We start from the raw sequence: 26,502 nt of genomic DNA, 5'->3' as shown, positions 1-26,502 counted from the left end.
GAGTTCTTTGCAGTTCTATTGTGTTAAGCCATCTGTAATGATCTTGATCTAAGAAAACTTTTTTTTTGCCAAGTTTTTTTGTTTTGTTTTTTTTTTTTTAACGAAAGAAACTTCATCTTAGGCTGTTACAGCATTCAAATATTAATATATAAATGCAATTTCTTTGTGCAGATACAGATGTGCCAGTTTTATTATTTGAAGACAATGGTTCACTTATATACAGCCCTGTTAATAAGATAAAAGATCAGTGCAATGAAATGGAAAGAAGAATAAAGGATATGAAGGAAAAAAGAGAGAATCTTTCTCCTACTGGTAAGAAGTTGAATTTTACTTAGTTATCCACATGCACAAATGGCTCTTGGTTTTATAGCTGACTTTTTTGTGCACCTGTGCTCTCGCCTTTAGAATTTTTTTCATATCTTGATTGTGTGTCTGGAACACAGTGGTTGCAAAATAATTTTTGGATCATTAGGCTGTTCAAGAGGACTAATGTTTAAGGTGGACTTTCTAGCCATGTAAATTGATATTATCACCTCTTGCTCAAACTTTACAGTGAAACTCTAAATCTTATTTCCTGTTAAATTTAATGTGGATGCTGTGCATGACAAAGATTGTAATGTTATTACTCCCACATCAACAGTTTAAAAAGGACACCAAAACTGATGAGATATCTGTCCAGGTACTGAAGAACAGGACTTTAAAAATTGAATAAATTTGAATAAACTAATTAAAATAAATCTAGTCAATTTTTAAATAGGTATTCTAATGAATTAAATCTAGATTGTAGTTTTCAGATTTTTTTAGTGTTTGCATTGCCTTACTGAGAAAATATTAAGGTCTACGTCATTAGGTTTTGCCAATTAGTATAAAAAAAATATTGAATGTGAAACATCTTTGGTAGGGCAGCATCTGTAGTATTTGAAGTTTTAAGATGTGCGTGTCAGCTAGAACTGTCAATTTCTAATTTCAAAAACAGTTGTGAAAGTAAAGAAACAGTAATACATGGATGAAAAAATAAATCTCAGTTTATTTCAGTGAGGCTTATATTTATTTTCTCTCCAAATTTTAAGGTAAACCTTCAAACATTAAAAGCATTTCTGCTATATCAGGACGTGATTGCCAGTTGCAAGATTTCAGAGATTGTTTAGTGAAATGCCTCAACAGGCCTTAGAAAGATTAGTAATAATTTCTAAATAGTTCTACATTATTCTTTTAGTTTCAGAAAAATGTGCTGCTGAGTTACCTAGAAAAAACGCTTACAAATACTAATAGCTTTTGTGTATTCCTAGGTTCACAAATGACTCAAACACTTCCAAGTACCTCACCAGGAGACTGCCCACTTTCTGCTTGTATCTTAACTAATTCAGAAGATGAGCTGCTACCTGGTAACTAACACAACTTAATATATTACATAAATTGAAAATAATACATGGCCTTTATATATTACTTTAAAAAGTACAGTATACTGAAATGAGAACTGTATCTATTTTCTCGATCTTTAGTATTTAAATCTGAATTATCTTAGTTTTTCCATACTAAATAAAGTATGTTGAACTATGAAGTCGAGAAAAATGGAACGTGAGGAATACCACTAGGTAAATGCTCTGCCTTACAGCTGTATTGCTTGCCTCACTTCCTCCTCTCTACTCATACCATTCTCTATTAAAAACTTTCTGTCCTACATGGTATCAATCTTTTCTGCTCTTAACAGTGATCATGTATAGAACACAAGGTTCACACCAAAGAGTGTGCTATGGGAAGCTTAAAGGAGATCTGAATGAGGGTAAGACCTCAAAGAACTGAAATGTCTTCCAAATTTTTAGTTGAAAAATGAATTTGAAAGTTAGCCTAATGTGTTTTTCAGATTAAGTTTGAAGAAATAACATGAGTAAAAATAAATCAGCTTTTTAAATTTTTTATGGTTTAAGATGGGTTAAAATAATTTGTTTGCAAGGTAAGAACGTCATAAAATTATTCTAATAAATTAGGGGTTTGTCCCTGTGTTTTGGTGTATTAGCAGGGCATAAGAGAGGAGATTGTGAAGTCTGTTGAGCTACATCAGTGAACATCTTAATAGTATTGATTATATGTGCAATAGGTTTGTGCTTCAGACCTCATGTCATCTGTCAGTCACAGGGGCAAAGAGCTCAAGTCAGCTGCTGGCCGTGATCTCATTAGAAAGGTGAGGAGAAGGGAGTCTTTAGAATTCGTAATAAGGGCCACTAGAGCAGTTTGCCTGCTCTCCATTCTCCCTCAGCAGTAAGCTATACCACATGCTATTTTGAGGTGTTATATTTTTTTGACATTGTACAGGAGTTCTGTCATGTTGGCTTACCTAAGAACACAGTGAGTATCTTGCAGCCTGCAACAGATTGTTATGTCTTCATGCAGTATTAGTGAGAAGTGATAGTTGAATACTGGAAGTAGTTTAGCTCTGCCAGCAAACTCTTTTACTTTGGTAGATTAGTTGTGTGTTGATGAAGTAGAACATTGTGATTTGAGAGCTTTGCCTTCCATATGTCCCTTCAGCTTTGCAATCGCACAATGTTATTTTACATAAGGAGCAGATCACCAATTCCCAAGACAGCATTCAGTGTAGCTTCCATCTCCAGTGCTCTGCAACAGTGTTCCCTGTGTTTGTTCTTAAGAGATATATGAGATTGGGTAATAATGGTTTAGAAAGTTCAAGAAGCCAGGTTAATTTGAGGATTGAAGCTGACTTCATCAGTTGTTAGTATGAGAGACTGGTCATATCATGTGAAATTTATCTCTATGTTTTATTTTTCTTTATATAGTTAGCTGCACTGTATGTTTAAAAATATTATCCATATCTAGTAAGCAAATAACATCGAGAACTTACAGAAGGAGTACTCTGTGATGTTGCACTCAACAGCTACTTAAGCAAAAGCTTCTGTTGCAATCATCTTGTAGAAAAACAAGATTTTAAAAAATGTATGTTGTTTAATTGTATGTTAGCTTGTTTTGGAGGATTTTATTGTGAAGAGTTATGAATAGATTCTGTGTAACACCTAACACAAATTAATTTCATAAGACTAGCTACAAGAAATAAGTCTTTATCCACATTCTTAATATTTTTAATACATGGTTTTGATGTATGTGACATAATAGTATGGTGTTGTATTTAAATCCATCTTAACTGCAAAATCTTCAAGGTGGTACTAATGCTGTGGTAGCAAAAATTATTTTTGAGTTTCCACTGTTACTAAAGCTAACTTTATCAGCATATAATCTTGCTTTCTCTACAAATGCAAGAGGAATAATGAGTTGCTCTGTTGCTTTATTTCAAGAAAGCAGAATGGGACTTGTGGGTGCTTCTGACCAGGTTAGGGGATACAATAGAACTGTAGGTTCTTTTCAGCATAGAATGTGCTTTGTTTCTAATCTATTTTCTGTTCAGTTTTCGTTGACTTGCCATATAATATCCAGAGAAGTGGCTAATTATTTTTTCCAGTTCAGGAATTCCATATATATTTCACTAAGAAAATGATACTCTTTCTGGTTTGTTTTTTCTTTTTGATACATTTATATTGCCACTTTTTTTGTTTTGCAGAAGAACAAAAGGAAGACTGCTTGAACTCAAGCTGTGATTATCTTTGGAAAACTGAAATGGTAAAGACACAGAGAACAGAGGTAGCAGAGCAGGCCTGTGATACTTGGACTGATATTCATGTGTCCATGAGCACATCAGTGAATTCTCCATCACATGGCCATGAGGAGAAGAGATTAACACCAGAACAACATGCCAGAAGTTTAACAAAGAAACAGATTATACAGCCCACTTTGGATGAGAGATTCTCTTCAGAAAAAAAGCATTTTAAATTTCTGAAGAAAAATCAAAAGAACAAGAGCAAGAGGACTTCAATTGCAAATGAAAGTTCTCTTCTTGAGGGCTTTGGTCATATTACTCCTTCCAAAAATATAGTCCAGTTAAATACTGCTCCTGCTTTGATTGACAGTCTCTCTAATTTGCCTATGAATAGTGAAGACTTAAATGAATATTCACTGGATAAAAGCTTCCCTGGTGACAGAAATTATTCTGTTCTTGAAGACAGGAAGAGGAAGAAACCACAAACATTCCCAAGTTTGAAGCTGGCTACCTCAGAACTGGGTGCATCAGGTTCTATGGGGTTCTTGCAAGCAATTACTACATGTAGCAAGTCTTACTGCACTGAGGAGGCTTCTTATGATGACTTCTTTTCATCATCTAATTCAAATGAAAATGAAGTACAGATACAGGTACCAAAGGAATCACAGAATCCTCCTGAAGTTTGTTGCAAAGACTCTTTTACAAGCATGGACCTATCTAATGTGAGTTTCTGTGAGCCACATAAGACTACTAAGATAAGTAGGAAGATGTCTATTTCAGTAAATGATTTTCCAGTAAAGCAAAAAATCAAACCAGCTAAACATCCAGGAAGCACACCATTAAATATATCAGGTGGTGAAAAAGATGACACTGGAGAAGCTCTAGATGCTGATGATGTAAACAGGCTGCCACAGCATGCTCATGAAAAATCCTACAACAGTGTAAATGACTGTGCTCATACTGCTGGTAAGTTACTACATAGAGCTGGAAAATCAAAAGATATCATACTGCATTAGACATACTAATGCAACTAAATTGCCAAATGAACTGCCATTCCAAAAGGAAAAATACTTCAGAAACACACCAAAAGAAGAAAATACTGTGATACTGACTTAATTACTGAGTCAAATAAATGAATACATAGAATCCAAAAAAACACCTATTTGTTTTCCTATACCTTACAAACACAGTCTTAGAAGATAAGGAAACTGCTCACTGTACACAAAAAAAGTAATGTTGAGCCTTGTTTCCCTTAGTCCCCTAACTTTCTGTTGCTATTCAAAATCTGTTTAAGAAACCATGGTCTTATCATAGGTTCCCTTGTTCAAACTATTTTTATTTCACAAGTGAAAATTGTTACCAAAATTGCAGTTAGGATCATAAAATCTTTGGTCAAAAAAATATTTGAGTTAGCAATGTGTAACTTGTGCGATGAAATAAGATCTGCAAGAGTTTCAATGTTAGCATATTTTTCAAGCATTACTTTTTTACATGGAACTGATCTTAATTTTTAATTCTAATTTTAAGAGCATTTTTATATTTAAGCATTTTCAAGTTGGTTTAGCATAAAATATTTATATGTAAATGATACTAAAATATGAAATCTCAGGAACTTTTCTGAAATATGCTCCTAACTTGCATTGGAATAATTTCCAAATTTTGATATTTTGAGCCTTGTCAAGCTTTACATGGGTTAAATATTTCTAACTATAATTGTGTATTTTAGTAATTTATCTTCCCTAGAAAATTCTGTAGTAGTGCATCAATTAATTATATAAAACTAATTACTAACTTAAAGGGCTCAACAAACTTGCTGTCAGACTTATGAAATCCAGTGGGAGTGTTGAACCATGACTGTGCTAATACATGTGAGTAATAAGCTGCTAAACTGTGAATTTTGAGTTCATTACACCTGTATTTTAATATATGAAATGCATAATTTCTTACATAGTTTAAAAAACAGTGGATGCAGGTGTATGTTATAAATGTACACCCATAAAGGACAACTTTCTGCTCCAAGTGATAGATGAGCCATGAAGTAGGGGTTCTATGTTGGATCTTGTTCTCCCCAAGAAGGAGGTGCTGGTGAGGAATGTGAAGCTCAAGGACAGCCTTGGCTGCAGTGACCATGAAATGCTGGAGTTCAAGATCTTGGGGCAGCAATGAGGGCATACAGCAAGCTTACTACTGACGTGCTGGACCTAATGAAATGGATTTCCCTAATTTCACCAAAGTATATTATTTCCATAGATTTACACAATGTGTAGGCAAGTAGGACCTCAAGTTTGACGGCTTGAATGAGCTCACTCATTTAAAAATGGAAGAAATCAATAATGTAAGAGAAGTTGTGTTTTCCCTAGTAATGCAAGTTTTGTGGTAGAAAATTAAAATCTTGTATTACACTTAGTCCTGTGATTCTCTATGATGGAATAATTGATTTTTATTAATTATGGGTTAAGCATTTCCTTTTTTAATTAAACGTAAGTTTTTTCTTATCCTTATTAGTAAATAAATTGTAAATTGGGGAATTTTTCTGTATACTGTACATTATTTGAAAGCTGGTAAATCCAGTATATTTTTAAAAACTAATGAATTGTCTTCATTCATCATATATATTTGGTTATGAGTAATCAAATAGCCATATAAAATGTTATATCTGTTTTAAATATCAAACATTTTTCTTGCTGTTTTTTTTTGTTGTGATTTTATGTCAGTAGCACTTTTACCTAGTATCTTTAATGACAAGATGATTTGATAAGCTTTCTTTCCATAGACTGCTTAGAACATTTCATTTTAAAGTAGAATATGCAGGCTAATCTGAAAGCAAATTTTCAATGCCTAATGCTTATGTGATAGCATGCTTTGGTTTCCTTTGTAGGGCACCTTCAAGGCTGCTCAGTTGCTCTGCTGAAATAAATACTGCTACTTATGTTCATCTTGCTCATCTACAGGTCATGTGACTCTTCATCTGAAAGCTACAACAATAAATAATAATGCACAAGGAATGCAAGAGTGCACTCTCTTAAGCTTTTATCATGCTAAAATCATTTAGAAATTTGAACTCAGACCTAGCATTACTTCCAGTCTTAAAAATAAACTCAAGGCTTATCTGAGTGAATTTTATATATTTATGCTAATGTGGAAGGCAAATATTATCTTAATTGGCAAAAAAACTTAAACTAAGACTCATTGTACTGTAGTTAATGTAGTTCAGTGTTAAGCTGGAAAATCTAGAATGTCATTCTGTTATTTGGTACCAGATATCGTGTTTAATTTAGATTATTGAGTTTTACCTGAGGTCCTAGGTGTTATGGGTCTTAATGCTGCTAAAGTACTGTTTATGTCTTTAAAAGCACACATGTGAAAACTTCTTAGGTTTGGTGTGCCTTTTGGTTTTTTTCAGCTTTGGAAGAACATAGGCTCACTAAAAATATTTTATAATGTCCTCTATTGAGATTCTGTTATGTCCTATTAAAAAACAAATGAGGCATGAAGAAGAAAGCTGTTTCTTCCTTGAGTCCTTGTTTTATTTATCATCACAAAAAGTTGAATTATGACTAATTATTAAAACAAAAGAGGACAAGTATTTCTGAGTAGAGGAACAGGTTGAGAATTATTTCGATGTAGTCAAATTTGCCACAGCCTAATGACACTTGTCCTATAACAAACTAGATACAATTTTGATAAACCATTAACAGGCTCTTTCTGAGGACCTGGGTGGGGGGGGGCACATACGTTTTCAGAAAACTTGGAGAAATGATGTCCTGTATAATAAAAATTTGTTTGCCCATGCTTCAGTAATATCTATAATATAATAACACAAGGTATTAAATATTCTGTGCATGTGAAGGATTACTAATGATGACAAAATTGGACTTAATTGCTTCATGTTGGGGTAAATGCCTCTGTGAATAAGTACAAAATAGTAGATACAACATACCTTAAGTGACACTTCATAATTTTTTAAATAGCGAACTTAAATTTTTATATTTTTAAATAGAGACTATTTTTAAATCTTCTCTATAACATTTTAAATATTCTTAATATTTTTAAAGTAGAGAACTGTACTGTAGAAAAATATTTTATTAGATAGACATGGTTTATTTGATTGAGCAGAACTAGCTCATTTTGCCTAATCACTGCTTTTCAATTCAATGGAAATATCAAATGGAATGAAGATGATGAAATGAAGATAATATTCTGGTTCAAAACTTCTCATAGATGTTAAAATTATCATGAATGAGTAGAAGCTTAAACTGCAGAGCAAAATCACTCCAATTTATGATAATGCTTTAGAGGGCTCAGTTGTTCATTTTGGTGCCAATCAGAGCAGTGTTTTGGAAGAGAATTTAAGGGATCTAATGGACCACAGTGGCAGGAGTTACCTGCATATTTGAACTTAGTTTAAGGAGGATTAACACTGGATGCAATTGTTTCAAAAACTGCTGTCAACTTCAAAGTCCTCTAGGAAAAGGTACTAAAGATCAAAACTTGTTATTTGCACCTGACTGCTTTAAAAAGAAGTAATCAGGAAAAAACAGAAAATAGTGAAGCTTGAGACCTATAAGACAGGAAAGCTGGAAAGTGCTTGAGAAGTGCTGCTAGGCAGGAATGAAATAGCAAAGAATAGGCCTTATTAATGAAGTGCCTAAGATCCATGAGCTGATAATCAGAGATAAGGGACATTATCCTCTCTTCCTGCTTTCCTGAAAATATGAAGAACCCGCAGGTCTGAACTCAAACTGGAAAGAACTCCAAGAGTACAGGTTTTAAGACTTTAGGCCCAAGTGGAACAAGTGCTGTGGAGCATGAGCATTCAGGCTAAGAGTAGTAAAAAGAATATTACACCATTTTTCACTGTTAGCCCCCAACCCAAGCTACCCCTCAAAAAAACCCCAAAAAACCTGGAATAACCTAATCAAAATTAACAGAGACTACTTTGGGTATAGCAGTGGAGTACATGATCTCCTTACATCCTATGGAGTCATGTAATCTGTTTATTTTTTTTAAAGATTTGAAATACATGTTTAAAAGTTCTGGGTTTTATTGAAAAAGAGGGGTTTTTTTTCTTTATTCTGTGGCAAGATGTTTTCTCCTCTTCTGCTTGCCATCAATCTTCCTCAGATTGAAAACAGTCGGTCTCAGTGCAGTACTAAATAAAATTAGCGTAGCTATTGGTTATCTCTTTATTACACAACACTATATACCTAAATATTGAATCTAAATCAACAGTTGTACCTGAAAACCATGTTTACATTTATTATACAAAAATTACTGCAATAAATTTCGACTAGTTTAAAGATTATAATTTTAAAGAGAGTAATCATAATGGATTGTTATATGATGTTCTGTCCCCTCAGGGATTAAGAGTTTAAGTAGCTGTCAGAGGAAAAACTAATGATTCTTAGTTTTATGTGCATACTAAATAGTATTTTCACTATTTTCCAGAACTAATCAAAGAAACTTAGTTGGCAGGAGCTAAATTTAGGCCACTTTAATCACTAATTAAACATTCTTTAACTGATTTCATCCATTTCTTTGAAATGAAAAATTAACAAATGCTCTAAATTAGACTTTATTGAATGACATTTGGGAAAAAATCTCTCCCTAAACTTAGAGTAATTAAAGCTTAATTGTTTAAAAGATAGATCAAAATTTTTCATCTTAGGCAGGCAAGCTAATTTCTCAAATGATTCAGAAGTTTGTTATTTAGTTCTTAGGAAAGTCATCCTGACAGAGTTGAAGAATTCATAAAATACATAATGAAAAATACTGGGTTTTGAAAGAGTGCGTTCTTATGGATGATTCCTTTTCATATGTAATAGGTCTGATATGCCTTTATGTGTACAGAATCCTTGCCTGCAAAGAGTTTGCTAGATTTGGGTGCAAAATGTTAAAAACACGTTTCAGACCTTCATGTCATTTTAGATAAACAAAATGTGTACCAAAAGCATTGTGTCAAGAAGAAAAATAAAATCTAGCCACTGAAGCTTCATACCCAAATATCTCTATGGTGAGAAATTGCACATTTTATAATAAATATCAATTTAGCAGAATCTCTACTTGTAGTTAATATATAGTTTTCCAAATATAGGAAATTGGGAGTTTTACAACTGGCTTACTTATTAGAACAGATACTCCAAGATGAAGTCAGATGCTTGAGTGTCATTCCTTTTCCCTAACTGAAATCCAGTGAATAAAGAACTGGTACAAATTATTAAGAAGTATCTTAAGGGTGCATAGTGCTATGCTATGATAAAATTATAGATTGCAGTCTCATTTCATAAGATTGCATTTTTCATTTTAATCTTCTAAATCTGGTTTCTAGGTGAAGATGAAGTTTCAGAGTGTCACATTACTGATGCCTCTTGTAAGATTTTTGACAAGCGAAAGGATGAGCACACTGGGGGCTTAAGAAAAGCTGGAAGACTCCAAAAGGTCAGTTTAACTGACATTTGCTTTGTTAGGCTCTTTCATGGAGAGTCTTTTATTGAGTGCCTTTGTATGTATAAAAATTAAAATAAATTCCCTTGACAGTACCAATTTAAAAACTTTCCTGAATCTGACTTTTCTTGAAATATTATGCTAATGGTCTTGGTCTGTAATCATAAAACTGAGCTCTCTGATAACTTGTAGTGGCTGAGTTCATGCCAAGCTGACATCATAAATGAGATTGGTAAGCGAGTTCAAACTGAAAAAAGCTGAAAAGCCACTAAAGTTACCTGAAAAGATGCCTGTCCCTTTTGGAGGAGTTACTAAATGCAGCAAGTTTTATAAATTTGTTTTATACTGGATCATTGCCAGTGGATGTTTCTGCAGAATGAAGATTTATGCAAGATTTTCTTTCAGGTTCTGGTAAAAGTAAATTTCTTAATTACTTATTTGAGCTCATTTTGGCTATCAAAAAGGGAGAAAGGATTGATAGTGTTTTTCCTTTGTAAAATCTTTAAAGTAAATATAAAACTGATCAGGAAAATAAATATTAGTTCTTTTAATCAGTAAGTAGCAGGTCACATTTGAAATGAGTGCTGAGTTCTTTTGAGAATGGAGACTCCTTAAGCACTAAAAGATGTCTGCTGTTGTTAACTGTACAAAATTAGTTGTTTTATTGGTAGGTACTGGTGGAATTTCAAAGAGACTGTTACAGATTTTGAAACTTTTTTATGCAAAGGTTTTGTGCAGGTGCAATTACTAAGTTGTTGAACATTTTTAACATCCTGAAGATTGGATATGAATTTCCATGCACCAGTGAGCTCTGGATTTAAAAGATTATTTGACTTTTCTGCACCTTACTTCTTTTTACTTTTTTAATATTTCTTCCCTTTATTTTCCTAAATATATTATGTGTAAAATTAATAACTAGCATGTATAAATCACTCTAGATGCATGTCCTGTAGAAGCATTAAGGATAGTGTACTCTTTAGGCTAAAATATCTCTCCAGAGGAGTTTAATTTCCTGGCACAGAAAACTGACTAAAGCTGCTATATGTAAATCCACAAACCACACTCAATGGCTCTTCCTAAGGCTATTTGCAGAAAGTATGCCTGGACATTTGTCACGTTTGTTGGTACTGATTCCTTCTCTACTGAAATTACTCAACAAGAACATAACACATCAGTGCTAATTCTGACTCATTTGTCTTAAGATCCCAGCATAACAATTATGTACTGAAGAGAAACAAAAAATGATATGAAATTCATTTTTATTGCTCCTCTTTTTCAGATCTGACCTTTCAGTCAGAGCTATCTTTAAATGGTTCTACATGGTGTCTGCTTGCAAAGCATGCTCTGTGAGGTCTAACAGTAGCATAGCTAAGTGAGTGCTAGAGAAAATTCCTATTCAGTGTTTTGAGATGGCTTCTTTTATCCACCCATTTCAGCTTAGTGATAATGCCATTTCACTCAAATATCAGTAAAATAGCAGTACAAAGTTTCATTCATGTCATTAATGCTTTTTAAAACTTGTTTTAAAGGTTTTCATTGTCATCTTGACTGTGCAGGTTCATATGGAGACAATTTTGGGGAAGGACAGGAATTTGACTGAAAAGGAAAAAAAAATGATAAGGTGCTATGTGATTAACCAGGTGCTATGTCTGGCAATGAGACTGTTGCACTGAAAAGTTTAAATTTTAAGAGAATATTTTTCTAAGCAAAATCAAATTATGTAAATTTTTGAAAATAATTATATTGCAAAGCCTCTCTTGTACCAATCAAAATATGTTCTTGGAGCTTTATAAAAGCAACCAAACACCCTTTTTATTTAATACTTTTTTCCAGTGGCTATGGCTTAAACATTGCAACTTTTTGCTGACTTTTGGCAATGTAAAAGTTAAGTTAGAAAACATAACTTAATTTCCTTTGCCTAAAGAAAAAAGTGGGAGAGAAATGGTGCAAATATTTTTTAAAGTAAAATTTAATTGAATTGCAGGTTTATAAAGAATTTTCTTATTTAAATCTTAAAAGAAGATTTAAATAAGAAATATTTAAATCTTCTTAAAAGAAGATTTAAATAAGAAAATTTAAATAAGAAAAAAGACTTATTTAAATCTTAAAAGAAATTCTATGCTAAAAATACAACTGTAAAAAAAATGCCATTTTCTAGATACTTAGATGTACAAACATTCCCACCAATGTGGCTATGTGACTCTTCAGACAGACCATATTGCTGGTTATCTGTTGTCAGTGTGCTCTGTTAAATTCATTACTTTGCTTCCCAAAATTATAGACGGCTGTGTACAGCTATCTTTTTTTTATAGAAAAAGAGTTTGAAATCTAATGCCACTTTAAAAATATTTTAGATGCTTGCTGAATGTATTTCCCAGATAATTAGTGTACTTTAGTTACAATTCGTTCAGTGTGGTGTACGCTACAGTGAGTGCTACCATTCTAACTCATTCAGTACAGTGAATGCATGTCAGTAGGCCTTTGGAGTTCACTGTGTAATGGTAAATATTAAAAATCCAAGGAAAAATATCTTTTAGGAAACAAAAATATTTAGGTCTAAGTGTTAACATTATTTACTTCTGTGGTTCTTTCAATTTTTCATTTGTAGTTTCTTTAATAGAAATCAAGCTATAGGTTCTGTGTTCTTTGCTGTACTATTGTGGTATGGTTTTGTTTTCTTCAAAACATCATGCAGGTTGAGTTTCTTGTATTTTGTTTTAGCTGAAGTCAAAACTAAGAATCACTTTGTTCAGATACTTGTATATCACAATTTTAGATTAAAGTACTTAAAGTTTCCCTATCTATACTCTTTATGTAGGCATGCTTATTGTACTGTAACGTGGCAGATGTCTAATCAAATATATTCAAAATTGTATGTTCAACAAACAAAAGCCATGAAGACAGAACAGTTTATAATGGCAGCTGCATGCACATTTGGGGAAGATTTTCAGGAACCTTTAATAGCTTCAGAAAAAAAGATTTTTTAATTTAAAAACACATTACCACCACTCCAAAACCAGGAGTTTTGGTGTGTTCACAGGCAGTGCATTCAGAAAAATTTATAAAATTCACTTAGTTTCGAGACAGAGTTGGTAAGGATAAACACTGTCAATTAATGCTTGTGAATGTCAGCAGGTGGCTTCCCTGGTCTAGAAATCTAAGTTGATGATAGTGGATTGCAGGGATAAAATAAACCCTTTATGCATTGTGATGTGTTTCTCAATTATTCCATGAAATTGGATACATAGTTCTTTGTTGCTTTGCAGAGGGAGGACAAAGTGAAATAACTAAAATTCATCTTAAAGCCAAAGATATATTCAAACAAGCCAAAGATATATTCAGCAGTTTTTTACAGCAGTGGTGAACTGTTGAGTGCTCATTTCATAGCTTATTGTCACAAGAAAGTTTACATTTATCACAACAACTGTTGCATGTCACAAATAAAATCTTTTGTACTTCAAAAAGATCAGACTCATTATTATTAACCAGTTAACTGTCATTTTTATTCAAATAAAAATTTGTTTTATAGTTTTAGAGGAGTATGAGAGGTGCTGGATGTCTTTTAAGGCATCTAAGAGTCTCACATCAAAAGTCTCAAATCACTAGAAATGCAATTGGAATAAACTGTAAAGTAAAAAAACTTTAAAATACTGTTTTCTGAGTGAAAAGAAGAAACTCTTTAACCATGTGAAAAAAACAGTTAAGCATCATGAGGGAAGATTAAAAACATATTTTTACAAAGAAGACAGTATGGACTTAACTGAAATTCCTTCCGTTTTGTTTTTAAAGAGATTCATCTTGGCTCTTATTTCTGTAGCTCTTGGATTTGGGTGAAGGTACATCAACACTGAACTTAAGAGATTTTTTTGAGAGAAGATTTTTACAAGCAATCTAAGCTCATGCTGTAGAACAAATAGCATGAAGCAGGCCATTGTTAGATCCTGTTATCACAATCCTTTTTAAAATTACTTTATTCATGGCAAAACAAATGTTAATTTCCTGAAAAATCTGTAACTATAAAACATGAAGAATCTTGCCAGACATTCAGGAAAGTGATTTTATGACCATATTTTATACGTGCATTCACAGACTTGTCTTAGATTGTATTGGTTTCAGGGACAACACCGTTTGATGTTTTCCTTCCAGTTTTGATTTGTAGTTGCTTTGAAAAGGTACATATTTAAATACAGATACTTGAAATGTTGCTGACTTTGAGACACAAATGAATAGACAGTGAATTAGACAAGGTGGAAGCATGCAAGCTCTGTTACAGTTAACAAAGAAAAAACTGGAACTACCTTCCTTTTATGGTTTGGGGAAAATGCTTGATGTTATAGGGGTAGTCAGAGGATAGCACCAAGAAGGATGCCTATGACTCCCATGGTTTGGGACAGTTTTAAAGATCCTTCTATATGATTAATCCCATGGCTATTTTCACTCAAATTTTGCATGGCAATTCTGGTTCTGGACTTTCTCTAGCTAGTGAATTTGCCCCCAACATTTCTCCCACATCAAGTGGAGGGCTTCCAGGACAGAAGCCATAGCCTTGGCATCTGCTGCTGTACCTTACATTGCATGCTTTGGGCAACATCCTAAAGTCAACAGCTTTGTTATCACCCCTTAGGAGTTCTAACTTTCCTGACAGGATTGTCTCCTGTAGATGAGCCTAATGGGTTGATTTATGACCTTGGGTCCCTAGAAATCATTCTCTTTCTGAAAGGTTTCATACTAGCTATTTGGGAGTACCTACTGAAGTGCTGTGGTCTATTTCTTCATTTTAAAGCAGTGTCTTTTAAAATCAGTGCATTTCTAGGGCAAAAGGCACATGCTCCTTTCAGCTCAAGCTGTTTCCTGTTGTTCCAGGGACACTTGCAGCTGGTGTTCACACTCTTGTATGTGTTGCTGTTTGGAACACTGGAAATGTGCTGTGACAGTGAAACCTGAGGTGGTTGACTGTAGCTTCTCCTCTTAGAAGGCAGGATAGGAAAGATCCAGGAACTGAATTTCCCCAAATTTTTATATAAAATTGTCACTAAATTTCTGTTTGCTCAACAAATTAACATATTAGTTATTTTTTTAGAACCTTCTTCTAAAAGACACAGAAGCTTAAGTAGGTGGAAAGTTTTGATTTTTTTTTTTTTTGTCTACATAGAATTAAGGAAAAAAAACCCATCTCACTGTTTTGTTTTTTTTCCCCAGAAGATTGGTAGATTTGGTGACTTTTGATAAAGAGACTGTTAATGCAGCTTCAACTTAATTCAGAACAGCTTTTTATTACTAATTTTAGGCAAGTAGGAAATTGATCAAGATCTATCTACAGTGAATGGTAGATAAAAGATAAGCACCAAGAGTAACATCCCAGAATCTCAAGTTATTTGAGGTACATCTATTCCATCTCCATCATTTTAAATGAAAGTCTGTGGCACTCTTGGATTTAATGGTGGAAGGAAGGCTTAGGTGCAAAAAGCAAATGCAGCTTTCTGGCTCAGAGCATGAGGAACAGAACAGAAACGTTGTGCAAGTCAGATCACAGAGTCCATGCTTGAAGCCTACCTCATGGCTGAAGATATGTATCTCTGCTGTTCTTTTCTGATTTTGAGATGCACTCTGTTCACAACCATCATGCCAGAAACCACATAATCCACTGGACTGCAGCTGGTTTGGCAGAGAATAACTGTAAAACTGAAACTGTTTTCCCTCTTGGAGTCAGCAACTATCAGGAGGAAAAGCAACTGCTGCTTAGATCCTCTTTTTTTTTTTTGCCTTTTTTTTTTTTTTTTTTTACTTTTTTTTTTTTTTTTACTTTATTTTTTTAATTTAACTTTTAGAAAAATGAGCAGCCTACATAAACCTATTGGTATGTGGCATAACTTTATGGGATGGAAATCCTTTTGTTAATGGGTCTCCTTTCTAAATTATAGTCTTGCAGATCTTGAAAATTGTTGAAAATTAATCTGAACAAAAGATTTCCTAAAGTCATTTTCATAGCATTTGTTTCTTCATTAAGATTTTTTTTAATAATTTGAAAAATTTCCATCCTTTCTCTGGAAATTTCTATTCTTCATCTTTTTCTTCATTGAAATTAAACATTTGATACCTTATTGGTGTGATCTTTGTAGAATTGAATTATGACAAACAAATCTGTGTGGGACAGAAATATAAATATGCAATCAGTCAAACAGGAAAAAATCTGGCAACACATTACATATGCACTACAAAAATCTTTTGTGTTTCAAATATTTGTCTGCAAGTATAATTAATTCATAATCTTTCAAGATACTAAAAAATATGTGGGTTTTTAAAAATTATTATTCTACCCTTCCTAATATTGCTGTTGCACTTTAAAGCATGAAGTAAATTTTGTCCACTTGTTTACCATGTGGTCTAGAAGGCTGTAAAGCTTTTAGTCAGGTTGTTGATCACCATCAAGTGGGTTACAATCTTGTCAGCAAAGTATTTGCTGAAGTTTAAAGTCCTGTATCTTAACACAAAATTAACATAAATCCTGGACTGAGTCTTTTGGCCTGCAAACATCTTCACCTCAAATCCCACTCATGGTTGCATAGTCAGCAGTCTCCAGAGGACTTCAACCATCCAAATTAACCTTCCACTGCTAACAATTGTGCAAACCCACCATGTAACAGTTGGGGTGAAACAAAAGGGTTCTTTCTCTTAAAATGGTTCCATGCCTTACAGCCTGCACGAGGGAAATGTGTCTTTATGCCTAAGTTCTTCTGTCCAATGACTCACAATAGTGAGTTGATGAGCCACCAATGTCTCCAATGAAGTAGCTGAGGCAGACATTCATTTCTGATGAACATTTCATGAAAAGTAGAAACCATCATGACCAAGAATTGAATGCTGACGAGGTCTTACATATCAAGCAATTAATTTCACTGAAACTACTCTACTGTTGCCCACTACTGTTGAGGCTTCTTTTCTTTAATCTCAGAGTAAGGCCATAGGGTAACTCACCTGAAGCTTTTTAAAACGCTTTTAATTGATCACAAGTCAGCTGTCTGGAGGCATTGCTTACTTCATTGGATCATTATGAAAACATAATCAATTTTTTTAACAGATGAAACAGATTCATTCTATATGATACTTAATTTTTTATTGGAATTCTTTGTAGAAGTGTACAAATTAGTTTTTTTGATCTTGGTGAGGCTGGGATTAGGGGGCAGAAATTCATATAGCCTAAAATTTCAGCAGAAAAAGTAAACTGTTAATGACTTTTTCACAGATCATTTGGGAAGGTGAGTATTGGACAGTATTTGGTGCTAATGACAGAATTAATTTTTGCCTTAGTGTTGTCTTTAAAATGCTTCTGCTTGCCTATACAAGTTTTCTCTGTTACATAGTGCTATCCTGTGATAACCCTTTTTCCTCTTTTTCCTATCTTTTGACTTTTTTGGGGTGAACGAGTACTCTTCCTTCACCTGAGCTTTCATCTTGGAATCTAATCGTGTTAGAATCCAAACTATAAATTAACTTTTGCCTCCCCTTAGCATTCCACTGACAGAATGTGTTCACTTCTGTCACACTGGTAATCCTGCTGTCTCTGTCTGATACTAGAAGAAGGTCCTTCACCCAGAGAGAGGATGGTCAGGTACTGGAACAGGCTCCCCAGGGCAATGGTCACAGCACCAAACCTGACAGAGTTCTAGAAGTGTTCAAACATTCGGGCACATGGTGTGACTCTAGGGGTGTCCTGTGCAGGGCCAGGAGTTGGGCTTTGATGATCCTTGTGGGTGCCTTCCAACTAAAGGATATCCTATGGTTTTTGTGATTTCCTCAGGTTTCACTTAATGAGGTAAAGACATGAAACTTTCCTAGTAAAATACAGTTAAGAACTGAACTGCTACTTTTCCTGAGTGATGCTAACCAGAAAGTCAATCCCTAATTTGTACATGCTGGAAAGGCTTGGGCTTCCCATTGAAATGAGAATCACTACTGCCTGTGTTTGTAGAAATGATTATAATAATGTCATGCTTATTGATGGAGAAGATTTTTGGTTGCAGTCAAACTATTAGGAAGGAACGTCTCCTCTCTCCTTAATTTTTTACTATCCTATTAAAAAGAAGTCCCTCTCCAGTTTTGCTAATGATCACAGACATGTAAACCTGTCCTTCAAAGTTCCAGAATCCTGGGAAAGCTATCTCTTGCTACACTTTCGCATCCCTATAGTTAGAATTTTTTATTTTTCTTAAATATAGTTGTTAGCTATGATTGGTTGCATGTGGAAAACTGAAAATGTCAGAAAGTCGTGAACTCTGACACTGCTAGTCTGAAATGTCTGAAACTATTCATTCTCTTTTATCTTGCAACAGAAGTTCTAGGGATTCCTATGTCTTCAGTTACAGGATTTCTCTTTTTTTTCTTTTATTTGGCAGTAAAGGAAAAATGATGCCTATGCACCTGTCACATTATCTAATTTTTCTGTCTTCTAAAAGACTAATTCATTTTTTCTTTCCACATGACAATACTAATTTGGTTAGGATGGGCTCATTTTTTTGCTTCTTTCTAGGGCCAAAGCAAAGGTACTATATTTGGTGAGGAAATTACAGTTGAAATTGGCTTTTGCAGCCAGAGGAAACTTGAAAAATATCAGTATCAAAGGTCTGATAAGAGAAAGGTCAGCCAGAAAGTAAATTACAGCTTTGAATAATTGCTGTTTAAAAATACTGAATATTCATCATTCATTACAATTACCAGTTATTTTCAACTATAAGCCACAATTACTTGAATAGATTAATGTAGTAAATTGTTATAAATTGTTTCTATAAACAGCCTTAATGTTTTGGGTCCTCATTGCAATCTTCTTAAATACAAGCAGAGTGAAATTAACCTGATTTTTTAATATTCCTATGCTACATACAGCTCTGTCTTCTGGTTCATATACTAATAAGACTGAAGATTATTACTTCTGAAATGCAGTTGTAAAGATCAAAATTGAGTATAAGGGTAGTAAGCCAATTTCAAAACCATCTGATGGACCTAAGCCAGAAGAAAAAGGGATTTGAAGATTATAAAATAGATAGTATAATATACTCTGCCTTAAACTATCTTTGCTCACACATGCACTGTTTTCTTCTTGCCTGCCTACAAAAGTTCTTTATCCTTTGTATATTGGCCAAACCACTTAGGGTATTTTGTTGAGTCCTGAAGTTGAAGATCTTTTTTCTCTCCACTAAAACATGCATCTGAGTTTGAGACTACTCTGAGGCTTATTTCTTTCAGAACTTCAGTCAACCCTAAGGCACAAGAGGAGAACTTGGACTAAATAGTAGGCAATTTAAAAGTGCTTTAGTTGAAATAATTTCTTGGAAAATGTTTGAGATCTGGGTTCTTGATACAAAGATAAAATGAGATCTAATGTAGATAGGCTGGAATTTAACCAGTGACAAATCTAAACCTATTCCTGTCAAATTAATTCTTTGCATGAATACAGTTCATTCTTGAGAGCTAGTCTGGGAAAACATTTTATGGTCTCATTTTTATTCATTTGTCACTTATGAAAAAGAATTCATGATGTGCTTTACAAAGCAAAGTTTGAGTTCACCTTCTTGAAAAGTAGGTTGCACAAAACAGGACTTTTTCGATCTTGGCCTTCTTTTCCAAGAAACACCAGCTCAAATTTAGAGGAGAGAAAGAATACATTTTGAGGTTGGATACCTCTTTTGTGGTGTAGGTCAGTTGACAAATAGGAATTATCACTTTTAAGTACTGGGGAGATTTACAAATACTGTTTTCATCTAGCTACTGAAATGAATGTTCTATATTTCAGATGACTTAGAAAAATCTTGTTGTTGGCAGACACTAAAGAAGTGCTTAATGCAACAGTCCTTCTAAGAAATATATAAAGGAAAGCTGAAGCTGTCATTTATAATGAAGTTTGAATTCCAGACCTCAGAAATAATTCAGAAAGAAGCGTGTGCTCTGATTCAGAGTATGGATATGCAACTCTTCAGGATTCAGAGATTAATGGTAAATAAAAGGACCAGTTAACTTAATACCACCTTTTCCAGTGTTTTATTAATAATAATCCTTCTACAAACATGCTTTAGAACTCATAATGATGCTCACCAGATGTCTTTTTGCAGGTCAGAAAAGTAAATGCTAACTCTTTTTTTTTCAATAAAAGCTACATGTAAAATAAAACAGACACAAAAAGCACACAAGAAAAATTGCGTAGTGGGGGTGGGGGAGAAAGCAATTAACTTGAAAAATGTAGAACTGAAAATTAGAACATAGTTTGGCCAAGTTTTCTACTTGGTAACTGTAATTAAAGAGTACTGCTTGTCTTATTGAAGCAATAAAACAAAATATTGTCTGCTTAGCAAATGACCTTTAACTTGCAAAAATATGCGGTTCTGAATGCAAATGAAATAGTAGCTTGGAAGAAAATAAATTTATTTCCAATTTCTACATTTTGTGTGCACCCTTCTGCATTCTTGAGTCTTTGAACCACTTCGAAGTGCGCTGACAAGACATTTGTTCAGAATTCTCCCTGCATCATCTTGTACACAATGTGTTGTAACATAAAAGCTACAATTCAAAAGCTGACCTTGCAGGGTAAGGTCAGGACAGGCTGTAGCTTCCCTGATTTGTGTGGATCCACTATTTTTACTTACCTATAGACATGGTATTAAGGAACTCCTAACAAACATTTCTGCTCTAAAGCTGAAGAAGCAGCTGTAGGATCTCAAGCTGCACTGGCTTTAGTTTATAGTATTGCTTCTTTTTAAGCCAAGTTTGGCAAAAATGATGGTATGATTAGTAATACTTTCATAACGTTTATAAAAATCGCGTGGAAGGATGTTTTTCTGTGCATTCTGAACTGACACATCAAGATCTACTTTAGAGCTAATACTAGACAAACACTCTCAAGTACCTAGTGCAACTGCTGTGTGTGGATTTAACTCCAGACTTTTAGACAAGAAGCTTGATTGCAGTAGCAATGAGGCCTGGCTTCAGGTAATAGAGGAGAATGTCATGACCATGCTGAAACATACACATTTGATGTAGATGAGTTTTTCCACCCAGAAAGACTGGACGGAGCAAAGCAAAACTTTGTTTTTAAACCCTGTTTTTTTGCCTTCCCAGGCTGTTACATCCCAGAGTCCTTTAATGCTCATGCTACAATGTATATTAAGTCAATATGAGGCATATATTCATTATAATGTGGCCTCAAATCTGATTTTCATCATCTGACCTAACTTGTGCAGTAATGTGCAATCCTTTTGCCACAAGAGCCTTTACTTAATGTGTTACTAGATGTCTTTTTTGAGTGTTTATTGTCAAAATTTGAGTGTTTGTAACTTAATACTAATATATTCATGTTATGACAGATATATTTGACATATATTGTTGCATTGTCATTACTTCTGCTCAAATTCTTTGCGTATAAAAATCCAATGTAGAATTGAGTTGGAACATTCAAGAGCAAATAAATGTGACTGCTTGTTTGGAGTTGGAAGTAATGCAGTAGAAATTCTTTTGGCTAAGAATAGAACCAAACTTGATCAAGATAAGCACATATTCTTTTTAGCTGTCAGACTCGCAGTAGAGTGAGACATCATCAGTAAGTATTGCTGGCAACAAGTTAGACTTTGGACACTTGGATTTCCAAAAATACTGCATAGAATTTCTTTCAAATATTTAAATGCACAAGTTTCATCCTTTTTTCTTTTGACGTTTTATTTTGTTTTCTTGTTATTTGGGGTTATATTTTGACATTGTATTCATGGTCAGTTTGAAGTATTGTAGAGCTTACATAGGGTGGTCTGAGTGCATGTTTATTATTAATTTTAAAAATTATTCAATATGCTGCATTATGTTTCTCCTGAAGACTTAAATAGTATCTGAATTTTGTGGTTTTTAAATGTACACAAACAATGAAATGCCATGTGTATGTTGAAGTGACTACTACATTTGTTATCCTTAATCTACATTGTCAAGGGTGTCTAAATTGTGTTCTATTTATGCAAAGAGTGTTCATGTAATGAATAGTTTTGGTGCACATTATTAGTCTACATTCTGTTTGTCTAATAGCCTACACAGGTATTTCCAGCTCTTTTCTTAAATGTGAGAGATTACTTGATTGTTCAATAGAGAACTTTTCTGTACTGATAACAGAGGTCAGATGGAATTGCATCAGATTTCTCTCTTCTGTTCTTTGATTCATTACTGGGTAAAATGAGTTGCTCTGAAATATTTTTCTTTTTTTTTGCCTGTGCTCCCATTTAGAAATATTTTTGTACTCAAATTTTAGTGGAGACTTTGGGAGCTTACCACTTGTGGTCATGGTAATATACTGGGGGGCAGAAGTGGGAGTTAGTATTTCATATGGAGCAGTAGCTTTATGGAGAAGTCATTTAAATTCATATACTGATTTTTAAAATTAGAAGAACATTTTTGAAACCATTGTGTAAAATTCAGTCTCCTTTTCCTACAAAATCAAAGTGCTTGCGCATATATATATATATATAGTGCATGTTTATGTAGCTATGAGTAATTCTTAGCTAAAATGATCAAAACCTCTTCTTACAAATGTTTTTTAATGACCACGTTCTATGTAGTTATATATTTCTCTGATACTGGTAAAAATTGATGTTCCATCCTGCCTTTGTGCATACTGGAGGCTTTCATGGTCAGTGGTGATGAACTTCCTCCTCTTCTGACCTCTGTAATAATAATTCTTCCCAAGCTTATTTTAAGTCCATATGGGGTGAGCTTTCCTGCTTCTCACATAAGCTATGGGGAGTATTGCAGGAGAAGGGAGGACTGCTGTTTAAGGTGTCTCAGAATTGCTGATTTGAAGATAGCTGTATTCTTTGAGTATGTCCTGTTTGTGATATTACTTGGATAACTTTTATTCACTAGAAAATACTAAAGAGTTGAAAGAATGTTTATTTAACCTTGACATAAAATACTGAAGTTGTGCCAAAACCCCCCAAAAATACACTATCAAAATAAAAACAAAATCATTAAAATTACATTTCTTGTTTCTGAAGCCTCCCAGCCAGTTTCTACCTTCTTTTGGAAGAAACTGGAATTTTAAATTGCAGGTTTTCTTTGTTGGGGATAATCTTCCTTTTCCTTTCCATCTGATGAAAACTAAGTAGACCAATACTGTCCTTATTTCTGTGGCATCTCAAGGTAGATATCCTTTGCATTTTGCTTTTACTAAAAAAAGCTTACATTCCTGTCTTCTGCTATATCGTATTCTTTGACATAAAACATGATTGAAGGGTTTTCCTTCCTTCCATATCCTCAAAGTTTAGTATTTCTAGTATATGTGCTAATTAGTACAGACTTTTCCCCAGGTGATAGTATAGTTATGAAGTAGTTTGCACGTTTTAACATAGCATTTTCTAATTTAAGGGGTTTTTTTCCAAGAGATTTTTTTTCAGATTTTTAAATGTTTGCTTGTTTCTTTCATGTCTCTAGCCAACAAGGACGCTAGTTATGACAAGTATGTCTTCTGAGTAAGTATTAACCATTTTGACTTTTTATTCAGCCTACCATTTAAATTCGAATATTGATAATTTTTTTATGCTTATAGATAATTAAATTTATCTTTGGGCTCTGCACTTTATTTTGTTCTGTATCCTTGCTAGAAACTTGTTTGTACAGATACATTTTGTTGGTATTTGCACTGTATATATATGTTTTTGTTGCTCTGGTAGAGACTGAAGTAGTTCCATAGGTGAGATCAACAGGGCTTCAGAGCAATAAAACTAAAATCTTAAGCAGGTTTTGAATTTATCTGAAGGAAATGTACATAGTAGTTGTATGTAGTAAATGGTTCAGCCCAACACAGCCTTTTTGGCATACATTTTAATTATTTCTAATTAAAAAGTCATAATCTGAAACTTCAGTTTAAAATGTTTTATTTCATATGAATAGTTGCAGAATAAATATCACTTGTAGGCTTTCTAGTGACTTCGTTTCAAAACATTAGAAGCAGCTGCCAATGCATATTTTGGGGGAGAGTAAATAATTTTCTGGCACGCTCTTATCATTCTCTTAAAAGTCTTAAAGCATAAGGAACATCCAACAAAAACACGATTCCATATTTTATACTACACTTGCTTACAGTTTTTGAATTCTTTTTCAAAGCTCAAGATATTTATACTACCCAAAAATCTGTTTCAGGTTTGCTGTAACTAAATGTTGACAGTTACATAGAAAAAAATACTCAGAAACAGCACTTAGTGGCTATGCTTTCAGCAGTTTTTTGTAAAAGGTTATCAATAGCTATTAACAAGTGTACTTATGTATGTCAGAAACATAAAATAGAATTAATATTTTTCTTCTATTTAATGTGACTGGATGCTAGTAACACCAGGACTATAAAATGATCCTCACAAGTCATGCAATGCAGAATCATTGTGGATCATCACTACAGTGCAGATAATAGGAGAAAACAGAGGCTGTGGTCTGCCTGAAAGAAGAGAACAAATTCTGGCTGAGCTGGGGATTTTTTATTTTTTTTTAACAGGTCATTAGTATATTTCTTTCATGTTCTTATATGTTGATTTTTCCCACCACCCAGTTACTATTTCATTAAATTAAATTGTCTGAGAATAAAAATTACTTATCTTCAGAACCTTTTCATCAAGACTGCTTTTGGCTGACTACAGTTGTTGGCATTCATCAGCTTATAAATGGGTGAAGGGAAAAGAGCAGCTTCTGAAACAACTAAAGAATAGAAAACAGTCATCCAAAATGCAACACAGTGGTCAAAAGCCAATTCTACTACCCAGTAGCTACAGCCTCAAAAGTGATTCATTAGAATTTACATTTTAAGGTGCATGAGTTCAATGGTTTCATGGCATTGGGTTTTGAGATCATAATAAAGGCTGCTCATTGATTCACAACCATACAGCTATCTAATTTTCTGATTTAAAAATTCAATGAAATTTGCTGTAAATTTTCATCCACCAGTTTTTGCAGCTGTCTCAAGTACGAACTGGTGAGTTTTCTCTGCAATTTGTAAGACATCTACAATTCAAGACTTGTACAACAGAAAATTTTCTTCTCCTTGTGAGAAATTTTGTGTAGACACAGGAAGAATTTATAAAAGGTTCAGGTAAAGCGTGAAGCATGCAGTCTGGGCAGGGCCAGCCACTATGGGTTGCAATGTTGCAAAAACATTCATTCGTAGGCTATATCAAGCTAAAGCTCACAAAATGAAAAGGGAATACTAAGAATTCTAGTAACAAGCAAAGCTATGTAGCCAAGGGCAGAATTCATACCAGAGAGAGGGTTAGTCATAGGATTTTTTTTTAAGTATCTCAACATACAATATCACCTTTTGATTTAATTGTGACAATTATTTCCTGCACTGTTTTCATTTTCTTGTTTTAAACTATTCATTCACTGTTTTCATTTTCTTGTTTTAAACTATTCATTCTTGTTTTAAACTATTCATTTTTTTTTTGTTTTAAACTTCTTGAAAAATGATTGCTCCAATTTTTTTGCAGTTTTGTTGAGATTCTGTTAAGTAGTGTTTGATTTAGCTGGGACATTTTAGGAGTTCTACCAGACTTCCTTTCTGTGGAATTAAATGTAGTGAGAATGAAGCAACCCCAAAGGCTTCTGGAAATGCTCTGAGTGCACTTGCATTGTGTCTGTGATTACCTCAGAAGTTTTGCCTTAAAGGATCACCACTGTAATAGTGTGGCTGTGTCCAAGGTTGTGACTGATTGCTTTCTCTTGTGTTGCATGGACATTTCCAAGTTAGTATGGGGAGTAGAGAGGCCACCAGAATTTTGCTTTATTTTACAGATATTTAAGGATCATTAATAATTGTAAAAAAAATCATTAATAAAAGCAGTAATTTGTTATCATGCAACAGCTTTTCTCTTGTGATACCGAGCTCTTCCTGTTTTCATAATTATATATTTATATGCTCCTGCATAGCTATGTTAAGAGCTCAAATTAGAATTCCAGTTATAGATGGCCATTCTGGAATTTATATCTAATTTTATGTATTTCATTAGAATTGTATTTAAGGATAAGTGAATTTTTAATTGAAACATTGGCATCGATGTGTAGTTTGCAAGCCAGATAGAACTTTAGGACTTTTCTGAATTTAGACACAGCATTATTCAGATGCTGAAAATTTAGGGCTTTTGAATGAAAACCTGTTAAATGTGCTAAATGCTAAATGTGTCTAAATGTTTACATTTCTTGGTGTTATTTTTTATAGTCCTATAAAAGAAACAAAGAATTAGGCTCTGTTTTGTTGGACATTGTACACAAACAACATAATAGATAATTCTGCACTCAAAGCTTTTATTTAAACAGCCAAGAGAGATGTGGGGGGCTAAAGGGCTTTGATGTGCAAGTAGATGTGATTATGTGATAATGGAAAAGGGCCTGTTAGGGCTCAGGAGAGGCTAATGAATTTAGGGCTAGTAAATGGGTAGAGGCTTAGTGAG

At 33.7% G+C, this 26,502-nt stretch overlaps 1 protein-coding gene across 4 annotated transcripts in view; it reads left to right on the top strand.

Moving 5' to 3' along the window:
- Positions 1–26,502, top strand: part of MCPH1 (microcephalin 1) — a 124,063-nt gene that overhangs the window by 10,582 nt on the left and 86,979 nt on the right. For 3 of the 4 annotated variants that reach the window (XM_018920107.3, XM_050972521.1, XM_050972520.1), the window contains exons 6-10: positions 172–312; positions 1,290–1,385; positions 3,572–4,573; positions 9,936–10,045; positions 23,504–23,541. In XM_018920107.3, coding sequence (XP_018775652.1) covers positions 172–312; positions 1,290–1,385; positions 3,572–4,573; positions 9,936–10,045; positions 23,504–23,541 — 1,387 coding nt within the window. The remainder of the gene's footprint in view (positions 1–171; positions 313–1,289; positions 1,386–3,571; positions 4,574–9,935; positions 10,046–23,503; positions 23,542–26,502) is intronic. The other variant, XM_030236090.2, reaches the window with a different exon arrangement.

This window comes from Serinus canaria, chromosome 3, assembly GCF_022539315.1.
Source record: "Serinus canaria isolate serCan28SL12 chromosome 3, serCan2020, whole genome shotgun sequence".
Classification (NCBI taxonomy): domain Eukaryota; kingdom Metazoa; phylum Chordata; class Aves; order Passeriformes; family Fringillidae; genus Serinus; species Serinus canaria.
This window is presented reverse-complemented; position numbering and strand designations above follow the sequence as displayed.